General features: G+C 45.5%; 2 protein-coding genes across 2 annotated transcripts; one reads left to right on the top strand and one right to left on the bottom strand.

Annotated features, from left to right (window-relative positions):
• Window positions 1–7,444: 7,444 nt before the first annotated feature.
• LOC147977518 (subtilisin-like protease SBT3.9) lies at window positions 7,445–10,670 on the bottom strand. The gene is made up of 9 exons (XM_087545809.1): window positions 10,516–10,670; window positions 10,236–10,425; window positions 9,990–10,148; window positions 9,244–9,860; window positions 9,055–9,128; window positions 8,708–8,971; window positions 8,488–8,605; window positions 8,206–8,377; window positions 7,445–8,101 (listed from the first exon to the last, which is right to left on the bottom strand). The coding sequence occupies exons 1-9, from the start codon at window positions 10,630–10,632 to the stop codon at window positions 7,554–7,556; spliced, it is 2,259 nt and encodes a 752-aa protein (XP_087401935.1). The 5' UTR covers window positions 10,633–10,670; the 3' UTR covers window positions 7,445–7,553.
• A 3,722-nt stretch (window positions 10,671–14,392) lies between these two features.
• Window positions 14,393–15,414, top strand: LOC147977517 (phenylcoumaran benzylic ether reductase POP1-like). The gene is made up of 5 exons (XM_087545784.1): window positions 14,393–14,434; window positions 14,545–14,682; window positions 14,761–15,004; window positions 15,089–15,280; window positions 15,377–15,414. The coding sequence occupies exons 1-5, from the start codon at window positions 14,393–14,395 to the stop codon at window positions 15,412–15,414; spliced, it is 654 nt and encodes a 217-aa protein (XP_087401910.1).
• Window positions 15,415–16,881: the final 1,467 nt, after the last annotated feature.

Below are 16,881 nucleotides of genomic sequence, written 5' to 3'. Positions count from 1 at the left end.
AGGGGGTCGAGGGTCGAGAACTAGTTTAGGGGGTCGAGGGTCGAGAACTAGTTTAGGGGGTCGAGGGTCAAGAACGTCGGACATTCATGAGAGAGGCGGGGAAGAAGGGGAAGAAGAGGGAGAAGAAGAGGAGAGGAAGAAGAGGATAAAAAAAGAAGAGGAAGAAGAAGAATAAAAAGAGGAGAAGAAAGAATAGAGGAGAAGAAGTTCTTCTCCTCTATTCTTTCTTCTCCTCTTTTTATTCTTCTTCTTCCTCTTCTTTTTTTATCGGGAACGAGGGTCGTCGAGGGGTCGAGGGGGGGGGGGACGGCGAACATTCATGAGAGAGGCGGGGAAGAGGGAGAAGAAGAGGAAAAAAAGAAGAGGAATAAAAAGAGGAGAAGAAAGAATAGATGAGAAGAACTTCTTCTCCTCTATTCTTTCTTCTCCTCTTTTTTTTCTTATTCTTCCTCTTCTTTTTTTTATCGGGAACGAGGGCATGTCGAGAGTGTCGTCGAGCGGTCGAGGGTCAGGAAACTAGGGCTTACCCGAAGAAGGAGAAGAAGAGAAGAGGAAGAAGAGGAGAAAAAAAAAGAAAAGGAAAAAAAGAGGAAGAAGAAGAAAAAAAAGAGGAGAAGAAGAAGGAATAGAGGAGAAGACTTTGTCAGTTCTTCTTCTCCTCAAGCTATTCCTTTCTTCTTCTCCTCTTTTTTCTTCTTCTTCTTCTTCTTCTTCTTCTTCTTCTTCTTCTTCTTCTTCTTAATTTTTATCGGGAACGAGGGTGTCGAGGATCGCCGAGGGGTCGAGGGTCGGGAACTAGGGTAGAGGGTCGAGGGTCGTTAAGGGGTCAAGGGTCGAGGGTTTCAGGGTCGAGGGTTCGAGGGTTCTATAGGGTCTAGGGATCGAGGGTCGAGGGTTCCAGGGTCGTCGAGGGGTCGAGGATCGCCAAGGGGTCGAGAGAGGTTTCCTAGTGTCAAAGTATTGAAGAAATTCATGGCTTCATCATTAGCCGGAAGTAACCAGGGCATGTTGGTACGAAGTTCTACAAAGTTGTTCTGGAATGGAGTCCCGGATAGGATAATCCGCCTTTTGGTACGAATTCAGCAAAGGCCTTCCAAATAGCGATATTCGGAAGGCTCTTGCTGAACTTTGTACCAAAAATCGAATTATCCTATCTGGGACTCCGTTCCAGCACAACTTTGAAGAGCTTCGTACCATCATGCACATGTTACTTTCGCCTAATGATGAAGACATGGTTTTGTTGAATCCTTTGACACTACGCAACCTCCCGACCCCTCGGCGATCCTCTCGAACATGAGAGGAAGAAGAGGATCGCCGAGGGGTCGAGGGTTCCAGGGTCGTCGAGGGTTCGAGGGGTCGAGGATCGCCGAGGGGTTGAGAGAGGTTTCCTAGTGTCAAAGTATTGAAGAAATCCATGGCTTCATCATTAGCCGGAAGTAACCAGGGCATGTTGGTACAAAGTTCTGCAAAGTTGTTCTGGAATGGAGTCCCGGATAGGATAATCCGCCTTTTGGTACGAATTCAGCAAAGGCCTTCCAAATAGCGATATTCGGAAGGCTCTTGCTGAACTTTGTACCAAAAAGCGAATTATCCTATCTGGGACTCCGTTCCAGAACAAGTTTGAAGAGCTTCGTACCATCATGCACATGTTACTTTCGCCTAATGATGAAGACATGGTTTTGTTGAATCCTTTGGAACTACGCAACCTCCCAACCCCTCCGCGATCCTCTCGAACATGTCGTCGAGGGACATAGATGTAGTGTCGTCGTTGTCGATATATACCCCCTCCCGATAGCTTACTATGATTAGGTAGCTAGTTCTACGTTTGGCACTAATGTATCCATCTGTCATGTTTGAATAATAATTGCCATGTTGTAAATATTTGTAGAAACTATGGACACCGCCCTAGACGAAGCAAAAGAAGCGTTGTTGAGGGACATAATCGCAGAAGGAAGTGATGCCGTCTCGTTGTTTCTCAACGACACCGATGGTCTGGAAGGAGAGGGTGAACAAGCTGGCTACGGTGACCTAATGCCGGTGCAAGAAGAAGAACATGAGGACGGCTCCGGTGATCCAATGCCCGTGCAAGGAGACCGTGATGACGGCTCCGGTGACCAAACCGAGTCCGGCCAGGTATATATATTAGTTAAGCCTGTGCTGACTAGCTGATTGATGCATTCATTGTTTTGGTATGTACACATATTAATTAAGTCTTTGTTCTTTTTTCTAGCCCTCCGGATCGAGCACAACTTCGGTAAAGAGACAAGGCCCGAAGAAAAAGTTGAGCTCGGATGAAAAGTTTGAGATCATAGCAATCGCGCCCAACATCCAACCGATTGAACCCATCTGAACAAAGAACCCATTTGTTGCTCAGTGCGGGGTTCTGGTTAGGGACAAGATCCCGATAAGCATCCAGCAATGGTTTAAGCCGGCTACAAAAGACCCTGAGGTGTCTTATGTCAATGATATGCAGAAAAATGATCTTTGGACTGAGCTGAAGTCAAATTTCACCCTACCGCCAGAGGATAATCCAGAGAACCCAGTTAAAGAGCAATTAATCAAGTCTTTTGCTCTTAAGAGGATGGCAGAACTATTCAGGAGGTGGAAGAAAGAGCTGAATAAGTTCGTCGAAAATAATGAGACACCAGAATTCAAGGGCAGATATGAGAAGATCAGAGATCACTGGCCCGCATTTGTGGCCCACAAGACATCGGAAAAGAGTAAGAAGATGTCAGCGACAAACAAGCAAAATGCTGCGAAGAAGAAGCTTCACCATCGCACGGGGTCAGGTGGCTACCTCGTAGCCCGGCCTAAGTGGGCCAAGACTGAGAATGATATGGTTGATAAAGGGATCGAACCAGAGACAATTAGCTGGCCAGACCGTTGCCGGACTTGGTTCTTCGGGGCTGGCGGAACCTTGGACCCTGTAACAGGGAAGTGCATTTGGACGAACGATCAAATGGACATACCAGTCAGGAAGCTTAAGCAGTATATCGAAGCAGCGCAGCAAGGGAAGTTCTTTCCAGACAGAGAGAACGACGAGCTCACAATGGCCCTCGGGAATCCTGAGCACCCTGGACGGACACGAGGCATGCCAGGCTCCATTCCGTGGAAGGTTGGGTTTCCGGACGCAGGCGGTTACAAATCCCATGAGAGGAGGAAAAAAGTGCAGCAGACCCAAATGCAGGCGCTGCAAGCAAGGGTAGACGCGATAGAGGAACGAGAAGCAAATCGCAGCAAACGTACTGCCGAAGCCTCCCCCGAAGCTACCCCGCCATCTCAGCGCAGAAGCAGCGTGGCTTCCACCGAGCTGCTTCAGCCAGAGCATGCCTTGATGGCTCCTGCCAGCTATCCCGTGGATGCTATCAAGGAGTCTCAAAATTGCCACCTTATGACGCAATGGATGAATTTGAAGGTCAAGGCGGCTGTTGGCTCTGTTTATCCTACTGAACCCGGCGCAACTTTTCACTGCCGGCCGATTCCAGAAGGATATGCTAGGGTGATGGTGGATGAAATAACGGAGGGATTTTAGGACCTCCAGCTTGACCACCCTACCGGTGAAGGGGAGACTCGACTGGGGTCTGCTCTGAAGACTCCATGCCTATGGCGGAAGGAGCTCATCAACCTTCCGAACTGGACGCCTCCGCCTCCTCCTCCTCTGGTGAGTCAGGGCACTCCGCCTCCTCCACCGCCTCCTCCTCCGGCGAGTGACGATCAGGGCCCTCGGCCGGCTCCTTCTCCGGCGCGTGGCGGCACTCCGCCTCCTTCTCCGCCTGCGCCAACGCGCCCGAGCAGCCAGCCTCCTTCTCCGCCTCGTCAGCAAGGGCGGAAGAGACCTGCCGCCGCTCCAGCTGCTCCGGCGCGTCGTAGTCCTTCTCCTCCGCCTCGTAAGCAAGTAAAGAAGACAACCGCTCCGTCTGCTCGGTCGGCGTCTAGCAGTACAACCAGAGGCGGGAGGACATACAGATTCGGTCCTTCTCTGAAGACTCCAGAGAAGTTACCATATGAGAGGACCCTGGAGGAGAACGCCGAGATCGCGCGAACCAAAGTGGATGACTGGTTTCAAGGGTTGAGAGCAAAGAGACATCCACCTCCGGAGGAGAAGGTAGATCCGGTGAAAGTGAAGCGCACTCTGGCTGCCCTGGCAAAACCACCCAAGTCTCCGCCGATAGGCAACTATGAGCGCATTATTGCAGAGACATGGGCCAAAGCGGAGCGGTCGGGAAGTACAGTCAGTGATCAAAGGCTGAAAGAACGACGAGTAGCTGGGAAACAAATTGCCCTGCTCGGCGAACAAGCGAAGCAATCGTGCCCCCCCCCCCTCAAGGTGCCTAGCGACATCGTCGATCCAAGGATGGTGCCCGGTTATGGCAATGTTGACGATTACCTGGCCGACGATGTACATTATGATACCATGGAGGTGCAGATACACAGATATGAGTACGGGAAGCCTCTCGTCAAAGATGAAAAATCTTTAACAACGATGATGCAAAGATTACATGATTGGTACTTGAAAATCTGCAGAGATTCTGGGGGGAGGAGTACTTTGTATGCGAGAGTTAAACCGGAGCATGACCTCGTTGGAATTGAACTGTTGCCTATTCCATTTGAGGAGTTCTATCAGTTTTTCAATCAATTGGCCCTCTATAAAACAACGGTCACCAGCTACTATCTGTAAGTACTACTACTTCTGTCATTAAGTCTCTCTATATAACTCATCTCTTTCATTGCATGTATTTATAATTATCCTCACTATATTATGCAAAATGAAGATCGCCGAATTGAAGAAAAGACAAATCGGTGATATTGGGTTCGTTAACACATATCTCATAGATGCAACTGAGGTTGAACGTCGTCCCGGAGATACCGAGGCCAACTTGCTACGATCATTCAAAAAAATGAAAACAAAGATATAATACTCTTTCCTTACAACTTCAAGTGAGTATTACTGTCTTGTGCATATTCGGTTTCCCTTATATATTAGTCCAGGTTATAGTAATGTAATTGATGAGTTATGCATGCGTGTGCAGTTTCCACTCCTAGAGATTAGGCTTGAGCAGGGAGTAGTAACCGTCTTGGACTCTAAACGAAAAGATCCCCAGGAGTATGCGGACATGACTGATATCCTCAAGAAGTTAAATCGATCATTATCCACCATATCAGCAACTTTGTTCATTTCCTGATATCAAGTAATTGTTTTGTTTGTCCGGCAGGGTTTGGAGAAAATTCACCAAAACGGTTCCGGGACTGCCGAAGGAGCTGGAATTTAGACACCCGAAAGTAAGTACTATAGTAGCATGTTCCGCGCATCTCCTAGTGATTCAAGCGCTAGTTTCATCAATACCATTTAGCATTCTTGCTTATCAGTTTGATTGACCTCTATTTCTTGTAAAGTGGTTGTGGCAGGAAAAAGGGAATGATTTCTGTGGATACTACGTCTGCGAGTCCATCCGCCACACGGCCTGTGAGCGGGGCGAGTACTCTGACGAACAATATGAAGTACGTAAATAACAACATTCACAATTTTATTTTATTACCATCATTTGTATTGAGTTTCATTCATTCAAATATATATGTATTGACCCCCTTCTTCAAATTAGATGTTTCGGAAGCGGGATGAACTCCTAGCACCAGCTCGCATGCGAGCAATTCAAGAGGAATTGGCGGCATTCTTTCTTGACCAAGTGATCGCTGAAGACGGAGAATACTATGTGGACCATGAGTCCGTATGATTATATTTGTAGGAGATAATTATTGTATATATGTAGCCGGTAGTGTCGGATAGATATACGAGAACTTGTTGTTCGACCAATCTCTCGGAGAAGGAGAGGTGGTCGATATCACTTCTCTCTGTATGCATATATGTTCATGACGATCTTCTGTTTTCTTCGTTTGCTTACTAACTAACTAGCGTGTCGAGTACTCTCTATACGTATGTATAGTACGTAGCGTCGACCAAGCACGGACGTAAGAGAGGACACTTCTCTCTATTAATTATAGCTAGCTAACACAATATATGAAACATCTAAATTAACCCTCCAAAACCACCCAACCCCCCTCCCTTTCAAAAAAAAAACAAAAACCCCAGCCACAGAAATGCTGACGCGTGGATGCCTATTGGTCCCGGTTGGTGCCACCAACCGGGACCAAAGGGTCTCCTGCCTGGGCTCTGCGCACTGCCCACGTGGAGGCCCATCAGTCTCGGTTCTGGATTGAACCGAGACTAAAGGTACAGGGTATTAGTACCGACACTTTAGTCCCGGTTCAGGAACCGGGACTAAAGGCCCTTACGAACCGGGACTATAGGCCCTTTTTCTACCAGTGTAGGGTCACTCCTGACCACTCCAGAGCCAGTTTTATAAGACAGGGATAATTAAGCATGCATTAGGTCTTCTATTAAATAAACAACGGCTGCTTTCACAAATAATGTAGGAGGCTAACACTAAACTAAGAAACAGGCGGCTACGAGCAACAACGAGGAAATGCAATCATTTGGACGTGACTAGATCATACGTACATAACTCTCCCACCGCGATTGGATTAAACTAGTTTGACCAAATGGGACCAACTCTGAATATTTTGATTCTATGGTTGAAACTTTCAAAGTATTGGCCACATCGACTATAGTCTCGGGCACGCATCCAGCTGACAGGCACTCGATCTACACATCAGACTAGATTATGTTACTACTGTGCCATGTACTACAACAACAAAGAGTGAGAAGTCGACTCATGAGGGAATCCAATGATATCATAAGGCACTTGTAAGTGATACATATCAAATTAATGTGTGGAATTAATCGAAACCCATTCCATCTAATAGAAGCTAGTTCGGAAGTAAGCCGAGCCAACTGATAGAAGTGAAACTAAACTTTACATTACAGGTTGGTCGACCACCGATATCTTTCAATCAAGAAAATTTAAAATGAGTTTTTGTGAAGAAGATCTTGAATCTAGTATTAAACAAACCAGATATCCATGAAAATTAAGGATAATTAAAGAGTTAAATGTTATAATCTTCTAACTAGTAATCATATGCATGGTTAATTTGTTCTTGTCAACACTCTATCCGGTTCACTTTTTAGGCTAGTCATAAAGGGAGAGTAACTTACACTAGTGTCATGCATATGACAGTAGTTTATGTTACAACTTTCATAGTTGGGAGTAACATAGAGATAGTGTCATAAGTGGTTGTGTTTATTAGCTTGTACACTAATTTTATTTTGGGAAGTGCTATGTGACGTAACATATTATGTTACTTAAAACACCTCTTTTCTCATTAACTACATGGCACATAAGTAGACTTATCTCGGGCCACGCTATGTTACTAGCTAAGTTACTCCACTATGACCGGCCTTAGTCATCCATGCGGACGGTGGTTAAGTATCATAAGTAATGCCTTCCGACAAGATAAATGTCTTTCTAGGCTAAGTGAGTATCAAAAGTGGCCCCGAGACAACCTTTATAAAGAATTTATATCCATTTACTGTTGTTATTCATTATAGTACAAATCAAGAGCAGAATTTCGTGTACTTAAGTTGCACCTCGAGTTATTTATGCAACATCTGCATAAAAATCCTGAATTGTAATTCGGGCTGCAACAGGAATCCTCACAGCCTTCTGTTCCTTATGCCACGTAATGCTGCCGAATGTGTAGTCCCCTTGCAGCTTCCACATAGGCGACAACTTCACCTTAAACGTATGAACTTTGTTCATGGCGTTGAACACGAGCACAGGCGGCTCAATCTCCATCTTGACTCCAGCTGGGTTCTGGACTTCTGCGTGGTACACGGAGTTGACCTCGCCGACGTTTGTCACTGTCCTCCACACGGTGATTGGATGCCTCAGCTCAGGGATCGCGATAGAGGGCAGGTTCAGGTGATATGCCGGTAATGTTGTCGCATCACAACTCACGTTTGCCCTCCTGATGATGGTGCACCCGAAGAATTTGTTGTAGTCGCGGGGATCGATGTCATAGACCAGACCGGGATCGGCCGCGCCGCCAGGATTGATGTTCCCGCCGCCGTAGTCGAATGGGTCAGCGATTTTTCGAGGCAGCCCTTCTGCCAGTATCGGCATGCCACGCTCGTCGGTTACATGGGCTTTATCACCAGGCAGAAACAACAAAACAAAGGTAAAAGAGTCACGAACTGGTGAACTAGGAATCGGATGATCTCAAGGCAATGGCTAGCTGCAGTCCGCTTACCGGAGGTTATGATGGCTGATTTAATCGCCGCAGGAGACCAATCTGGGTGCTGAGCTTTCAACAGTGCGACGATACCAGCTACGTGTGGGGTTGCCATTGACGTTCCAGACATAAATACGTAGGAATTTCCCACTGCTGCCAAGATGTTGGCTCCCGGTGCAGCTATGTCAGGCTATTGAAGAAGGAAGACAGTGTGAGACAAAAGCTGATACAAGGATGTGCTGATGATAGGCTTGGTAATGGCTCGCTAGTCCACTGTTGCCACGTTTGTATTGTATGTACCTTGATAATTTCGGGGTAATCAGGTGATGGACCTCTAGAGGAGAACGAGGCCACTTTTGGTGCGGATATCTCTTTCCCGATGACGGTGCGTGCCAGTTCGATCTTTGCCATGGGAGAGCTGCTTAGTTACAAATGAAAATGTCTATTAATCAGAAGGGATAGTCTCAATGCAGCTGCAACAAATTAAATGTAATGAAATTGGGTGCGCCTACGTACGTACCTTGTGCCAAGGATGTATTTTTTGATCTTCTTACCAGTGTCAAGGTCCACGATGACGCAGGCTATGCCTTGGCAAGCACCTAAAAGGTCTGTTGTATATTGAGCGAAAATAAGTCCGGATCCCCCGCCATTCCGGACATATTGTAACGCGTTGTTGAAAGTGATCCCTGGGGCGATCGCCAATGGATCATCTGGCAAGGGAGAACAGAGCAGGATTTTCCCTTTCACGTCCTTGGCAGTGGCATTAAGAGATGCTATGGTACATCTACATACAGAAAGAAAAATGAAGTCTGCGTCAGAATTGCCCTATAGATATTAAAAAACTAACGGGTAACTTGATTTACTTACTCGTCTGACACAAGGCCTGTGAAACGGCTGCTCCCGGCCGATGAGTTCACCACGTGGTAGTTGAGGGACTGACCCTACAAAAAGAAATAGCCAGGCAGAGTTTGCTCAGGAATAGGAATATATACACACCGGAACATTTGAAACTATGATTTTTTTCGGAGCTTTTCTCAGTCATACGCGTATACTTACCAGTATATGCTGGTTGTTCCCTAGTGTGATCGCCGTCGGAAATGACCGATCAACCTTGCTCGCTGCCACGGTGATGACCCACGGTGAAGTGTTCTCAAGGGTCTGCGGCCTAGGTCCGTCATTCCCGGCCGCGTACACCACGGTGATCCCCTTCTGAACCGCATGCAGGGCGCCGAACGAGTTCTCGTCCGGGAATCCGACGGACAACGATAGCACGTCCACACCATCGTGGATTGCATCATCGATGGCAGCAAGAAAGTCCGACGTATAGCCAATGCCTTGGGCGCCCCATAAGGTCTTGTAGACCGCTATGCGAGCGTGTGGTGCGCCTCCCCGTGCAACCCCCTTGGCGAGGCCGTTGAAGCTGGCCGCCTGCACGGCCGAGCCCGCCGCGGTGGATGCACAATGCGTGCCGTGGCCGCCATAGTCACGAGGTGAGAGCGAGTCCGTCTTGAGGACCTCATCGGGAAGTCCTGCGCTGTAGAACCGTGCGCCGATAATCTTGCGGCTGCAGTTGTTCTTGTCCCAGTCTGGCCCTAGTTGGCACATCCCTTTCCACCTTGACGGTATCGGTGGGTACCCTTGGTCGCTAAAGCTTCGTGACTCCGGCCAGATCCCTGATTAATCGGTTTGTGTAAGAAAAACATGGTGCCAAATTAAAACGGGAGCGTATTGGCAAAAAGTAAAAAATGAAATGGGAGTGATTGGCTGAGACTGACATGAAATTATCAATACTAAATACTAACCGCTGTCAATCACTCCGATGATCACATCCTCTCCGTAGTTGGTTCCATGGGGAACCGCACTGCCAGACATCTGGTAGTTGAGCCCAAGAAAGTCCCAGCTCCGCGTGGTGCTCGCCTTGTGCCTTCTGCTTGGTTCGACGCTGATTACCTCCGGAAACTCTGCATGCATCACACATGAATGACATCAAAAATTTGTCATGCAAGGCAAAACTGATCTGAGATGTTAACTGGACGACGAGTCCCGACCTGCAAGTCGCTCTGCTTGCTCCGGCGTAAGCATGGCGGCGAAGCCTGAGAAGCCGTGCTTGTAGTTGTACACCACGGAGGCCATAGATTCCTCCTTGCTTCCGAGAAGAGTGGTGAGCATGTCATGGTGCGAAGCCACGACGTGGTCCGGGTGCCCATGCTTCACGTCGCCTAGGTAAACTATGTAGACCTAAACATATATAGACGCATGAGTGCGTGCAAAGGAAGGTGGGTTAACTAATTGAACTAAGGAAACTTGCTTGCTTGATTAATTACATACCTTGCGAGATGATGATCCTCCGTGCACTCTGCATAGCATCATGCAAAGGCAAAGCAGCACCCATGCTACACGGTGATGGGCGCGCGAGGAGGAAGAAGAGAAGAACCCCTTTGCCATTGCTCGCTTGGTTCTGAGATGTAATGTGTAATGTGATGGGTACTCGAGTATGAATTTATAGTGGATACATGCTGCGCGTTAGAACTAGTCCTCTGTTCCAACCATCACCTCTTTTATTCCCTTTCTCGAAGCAAACGAGCCTTCTCAACAATTTCCATTCAAGAATTATAAACCGCCACCTAATCTTTTACGTGAGTTTTCTGAAACCAAAGCGAAAGCACCCCTGGCCTACTATTGATCGGGACATGCGTAGCCAAGTCAATAAACCAGAGGTAAGGTAAGCATTGATTAAGTCATGTCTTTACTAATTGGCATGTGGTGGTTAACGCTAAAGTAAGAAGCAATAATTTAGACATGGTCCTCTCTCTCTCACACACACACACACAAAATCGTGTTGAACGACTACCTCTACAATTGTTTTTCACCGATCATTCCTGAACTTGAACTTATTTATAATGTTTGAAGTTTACATGCCCAGTTCACACATATCAGTGATGGAGAAGTTCCAGACCTGTTCAAATCCAAATATATTTTCTCCGGTTGAAAGCTTCAGTCACATCACGTCAAACACCTTTTATACCACATGCGTGCATCTACATCAATCAACTTCCACATGTTTGTTTCCATACCTTTTCAAGACACGCTCGCGCCGGTCAAGCTTGATGGAGCTCCCGCGCCGAGAAATCATATTTTTGCCATGTCTGTTGCTGATTTAAAATTTGTGGCACATTTTCTAATTTGCGACAAAAATTTGTTTTGTTTCATAGAGTTTCATCAGGTATTTTCTTCTTCTTTGAAAGTGTATCATAACATTTTCATATATACCAACAAATAAGAGTGGAGTGGATTTTCTACTACACAATGAAATATTATGATACACTTTGAAACAAGAAAAAACCTCAACTAAACATCATATAATATTTTTAAACAAGAAAAAAAACTCAATGGAACATCATGTAATATTTTGAAACAAGATAAACTTTGCCAAAAAACAGGGCATGAATCTCAAAGGAACGATGAAGGATCGATTGATGCATGGTGTGCGAATCCAGTAATATCATACATGTCCATTTTTTCCGGGTTCTTGGTGCGCCAGGTTGATTAACGACATTTTTAAACAATGCATTGACTTAGTGCGCGGAATTAATCGAATCCCATCCACCCATTGCATTTAGAAGCTATTTCAAACGTAGCTAGGCCGAGCCAGCCGATAGTTAATTTGACGGGCATGCTTACATATTTACATTGAACTACTAATAATTTTTACTTATAATGCAATTTTTCGGTACAAAATATTTTTTTTCCAATCAACCAAGAGGCCGAAGCGCTGACGTATATTGGGGTTAGCTGCCACCGGTGTCAATCCGACGCCGGCTCCAGCTCTCCCAGCAAGCTTTGCCTACGTGAGATCTACATATACGGGTATATACAAACTCCGATCAAGCATTATAAGTAATTAATCACCTTGTGAGATGATCCTGCGTGTACTCTGCATGACAACATGCAAAGGCAAAGCAGTAGCACCACCAAATCTACACGGTGAAAATGTACACACATGTGGTGACTAACACTTAACTAAGAAGCATGGGGTTATGACAGTGAAAAAATGCAATCATTTGTACGCGCACGAATGAATCATATGTTCACCCACTGCGAATGGATTAAGCTAATTTGAGCAAATCTGAATATATTTTTTTCTCTGGTCAAAAGTTTCAAATTAAGTCACATCATGTCAAACCTTCTTTAACACATCTCTCACGTACGTAAATCGACATGAACCAACTCCCACACGTCTGTTTTTTCAACACCCCTTCAAGACTCCGGTCAATAAAGAGTGAGAACTCGGTGCCTGTGGGAATCCAGTGACAGCATACATGTTTATTTTTCTTTGGATTATTGGTGCATCAGATTGATTAACGGCTATACCTTTGAAAAATCAATGGCTATGCCTTTAAAAAAATCAACGGCTATGTAAATAATATTGAATTAGCTCAAGAAATTAATCTTAGGCGATTGCACCCCACCCCCATCCCACCACCCTTTCTATTCCAAATTAAGTTAAGTTATATGTTTGATTTAAGACAAACCTGTTTAAGTTTAATCAAGTTCACGAAAAATATGGTAAGACCTCCAATATTAAAAATAGACATTGTAGTATAAACATATGTTTATAAAGAATCTAATGAAACTAACGAAGTGTTCTACACGTTGAAATACTTTCGTATAAACTTGGAATTGAGCATAAATCTAGAACTTCATTTAATTTGAATCCGAGGGAGTAGAAGCTGGTTCGTAGGCAGTGGCGGAGCGTCGATGTGACCAACCGGGCCCTGGTTCCCCCTTCCGTGAGAAATTATCCATCCTCCTGCTGCTAATATCTCTTCTAATCACCCGGCTTCTCTAATCTCTGTAGCTATATCTTGTCTGTGATCCCGTTTGGCCACCCATTAATTATGGTTCGAGCTATTCGCAGTGCAATACATTTTTTTTTTAGAAAAGGAGGACGCAGTGCAATACATAGTTACACTGAACCAATGTTTGTGTGTAGGTTGATTGTAGATATTTGTCAGATAAGGAAATTGGAATGTGGTCATGGTCGCAGGACAATAGATTGTTTAGAAAAACAAATTCCGTGGTAGGTAGCAATATGACAACGCCTGCACATTGATTAGGTCATGTATTAATTAAATAGCGTTTGCTTTCACAAATAATGTACAAAAGTGGTGGTTAACACTAAACTAAAAAACAAGCGGCCACGAGCAACAACGACGACATGGGATCATTTGTACGTGTCTCGATCATACGTACGTATGCTTTGCCACCGCGATTAGATTTTTAACTAGTTTGACCAAATTGGAGCATTTCTGAAGCCGAGCGAGGTTCGAGCCTTTTCTCGGGCTCGGCATGTGCCTTTTCTCTAAAAAGACGTATGTAGCCAAGTAAATTAACACAGAGAAAATCAAACATTGACTAGGTCTTCTCTTAATTACTAGTGTTCTCTTTCAAACATAATGTATGGTGATTAACACTAAATTAAGAAGCACAGGGCAGCACATAATTTGGACACGCACGAATGGATCATATGTGCGTTCACTCGCAGCGATTGGACTAAACTAATTTGACTAAATCCGAATATACATATTTTTCACCCGTTGAAAGTTTCAAATTAAGTCATGTCACGTCAAAGCACCTTTTATACATCTCTTACGTACATGCATCTATATCAACCAACTCTCACGCGCCTGTTGTTTCAATACCCCTTCAAGACTCGGGTCAACAAAGAGTGAGAACTCGGTGCGTGTGGGAATCCAGTAATATCCCACATGCTGGTTTTTCTTTGGATTCTTGGTGCACCAGATGATGAACAACATATGTAATTAATTAATATTGAATAAGCACGAGAAATCATTCCAAGGCAATTGCAACCCCCCCCCCCCCCCCCCCCATATTCCGAATTTACCAAAGTTCTATGTTTGTTTTGAGTCAAACCTTATTCTGCGAAAGTTCTTTTTTTTTTAGGGTGCGAAAGTTCTTTTAAGTTATATCAAGTTCATAAATTATGTTGTAAGACGTCCAACCTTAAATATATGTACATAGTATAAACATAAAAGAATCTAATGAAACCAATTAACTGTACAAGACATCGATATATTTTCATGTAAACTTGGAACCTAGTATAAATCTAGAACTTCACTTAACTTGAATCCGAGGGACCAGAAGCTGGTTCGTAGGCCGAGCCAGCCGGTAATTTGTGCATGAGATGTGCAAGAGCTTCATTGATTCCCGTGTCGCTCTCATCAAGGTATAAGATTAATATCATTTGGTGTTGTCTGCCTTTCTTTCATCTACTCTTTAGTTTTTCACAGTTTTCTGTGTGGATTCTGATATATTTTTTTTCTGTCTGGTGAGCAGGGAGGTTTATTTGACCACGGGAGCCTCGTAAATGCCATCAAGGGTGCAGATGTCGTGATCTCGGCCGTGGGGACCCCTCAGCTCGACGAGCAGACGAGGATTGTCATGGCCATCAAGGAGGCCGGCAATGTCATCAAGGTCAGTGAGATTATCATTTTGTCTTCTTTGTTGATCGAACGATGGATGCAAATCAATCGCTGAATCGTTGCTGCATAGAGGTTCCTGCCGTCTGAGTTCGGCTCTGACCCAGAGCGGGTTCACCCCGTGGATCCAGCGACCACACTTTACGCTGGTAAAATCAGCCTTCGCCGTCTGATCGAGGCGGAGGGTATACCTCATACATATGTCTGCTGCAACGGGTTCGCCGAAACCTACCTTGTGAGCATCGGCGATGTTACGGCTGTTGGCGCTGGTCCTCCGTCCGACAAGATCACTGTCCTAGGCGATGGAGATGCAAATGGTATGTAAGCATGCATCATATCCTTTTCCTGCCACTGTAAATCTGTGCTGTCCTGTGTTGATCTTCATGTATTGATGAACGCAGGGGTGTTTGTGGTGGAAGAGGACATAGCTGCCTACACGGTGAGAGCAATCGACGATACGAGGACCCTGAACAAGATCATGTACATGAGGCCGCCGGTGAACATCGTGTCCCACAACGAGCTCATCGCACTCTGGGAGAAGAAAGCAGGAATCGCTCGCATCCCAGAGGCGGATCTCCTCAAGTTGATCAAGGGTAGGGTACATCCATCATTGTGTTTTGAGAATGTACATAGCTACAACTGTTGCATGTTTGACCACTCTTAATTTGTTGACATGTGTGACCACGCAGAGGCGGCATACCCTCTCAACATAATGCTGTCCTATTGAATTTATGCTCCAGCTAACTCATCCAAAAATCCGAACTGATGGAGGGAGATGGGCAATATATTTCTTTTTGCTCGGATACCATATTGAATTCATGTTCCAGCCAATTGCTCCAAAAATCCGGAGAGAGGCGGGCAATATACTTCGATACTCCCCTCACGTCTAGACTTATTTAGCTCTTAGACGTGGAATTTATGTAGACCGGGGGCGCGGCACCCGATCCGATCAAAGATTAGATTGGTTCTTTAGATTAGTTTAGAATCAATTCTTCAAATTTCGAATTTTTGGTAGACCAAATTATATTAGGTTGATTTCTTTCCATTAGCCAAATAAATTCTTATTAGATTGATCCCATCTGGTGAAGAAAATCCAGCAGATCGGTGGGGCGGCTGCACCCCCAACCTACCTCCACTCGGACGATGCATCGCCAAACTGTACAAGCAGCCACGAGCCGTTCGACCGCCCGAGTCTTCCTCGATCCGATCCTGCGAGGTGCGAGCATCGTCGAGCAGGCCAGAATCACGGAGCTTCTTGACGGCTCAACGTGAGTACGACGGTGTGTTTCCAGAGCAGCCACGCGCCGAGACCAGGCGCTGGAGCAGCCGGCTTCAATGAAGCGACGCCGCGCGCGGCACAGGGCTCCTTCCAGCCCAGCCGCACGTCGACTTCGACCGGGGCAGACTGTGCGATGCGGAAACGTCTTACCCTTCGAGGGGGACGTGGTACGTGTTATATAGGGGATTGCGAGTCTCTGATACGCGTACAAATCTGTTGGAGATACATGACTTGAGGGAGAAGAAGTATAGGAGATAAGAAGTATAGTTACAACCAAATACAAAATTTAAACTACCCATGCGGTTGTCTATCTTATCTATCTCCTCATACATATCTCGTTTGACACCCTCCCTTAATCACAACTTCATCAAGTTGAGATTATGCTTGAAATCTTCAAAACTCCTTGTAGGCAAAGCTTTTGTAAACCCATCTGCCACTTGATCCCGTGAATGAATGAAACGAATGTCCAAGAGTTTATTAGCAACTCTTTCTCTGACAAAATGGAAATCTATTTCAATGTGCTTTGTTCTAGCATGTAATACTGGGTTTGCAGACAGATAGGTGGCACCAAGATTATCACACCATAAACATGGAGCTTGAGAGCTTTTCACACCTAACTCCTTCAAGATTGACTGTACCCAGATAATTTCTGTTGTTGCATTGGCCAAGGCTTTGTATTCTGCTTCAGTGCTCGACCTGGACACTGTGGCTTGTTTTCTGGCACACCATGATATAAGGTTGGGTCCAAAAAATACTGCAAAGCCACCAGTGGAGCGTCTGTCATCCAAACATCCTGCCCAATCTGAATCAGAAAAGGCACTGACAAGAGTAGAGGGTGACTTGCTGAAGTTTAGACCAACATTCAAAGTATACTTGACATATCTGACAATGCGCTTAGCTGCAGTCAAGTGAACT

This window comes from Triticum urartu, chromosome 3A (assembly GCF_056163025.1).
Source record: "Triticum urartu cultivar PI428250 chromosome 3A, HENAU_Tu73, whole genome shotgun sequence".
NCBI lineage: Eukaryota > Viridiplantae > Streptophyta > Magnoliopsida > Poales > Poaceae > Triticum > Triticum urartu.
This window is presented reverse-complemented; position numbering and strand designations above follow the sequence as displayed.

Excerpts from the sequence above, each read along its gene's own strand:
- LOC147977518 (XM_087545809.1), bottom strand. The coding sequence starts at position 10,632 with ATGGCAAAGGGGTTCTTCTCTTCTTCCTCCTCGCGCGCCCATCACCGT. Across the intron at positions 10,426-10,515 it reads GAGGATCATCATCTCGCAAG|GTCTACATAGTTTACCTAGG; the intron begins GTATGTAATTAA and ends ATATATGTTTAG. Across the intron at positions 10,149-10,235 it reads GCAAGCAGAGCGACTTGCAG|AGTTTCCGGAGGTAATCAGC; the intron begins GTCGGGACTCGT and ends TGATGCATGCAG.
- LOC147977517 (XM_087545784.1), top strand. The coding sequence starts at position 14,393 with ATGTGCAAGAGCTTCATTGATTCCCGTGTCGCTCTCATCAAG. Across the intron at positions 14,435-14,544 it reads CCCGTGTCGCTCTCATCAAG|GGAGGTTTATTTGACCACGG; the intron begins GTATAAGATTAA and ends TCTGGTGAGCAG. Across the intron at positions 15,005-15,088 it reads AGGCGATGGAGATGCAAATG|GGGTGTTTGTGGTGGAAGAG; the intron begins GTATGTAAGCAT and ends TGATGAACGCAG.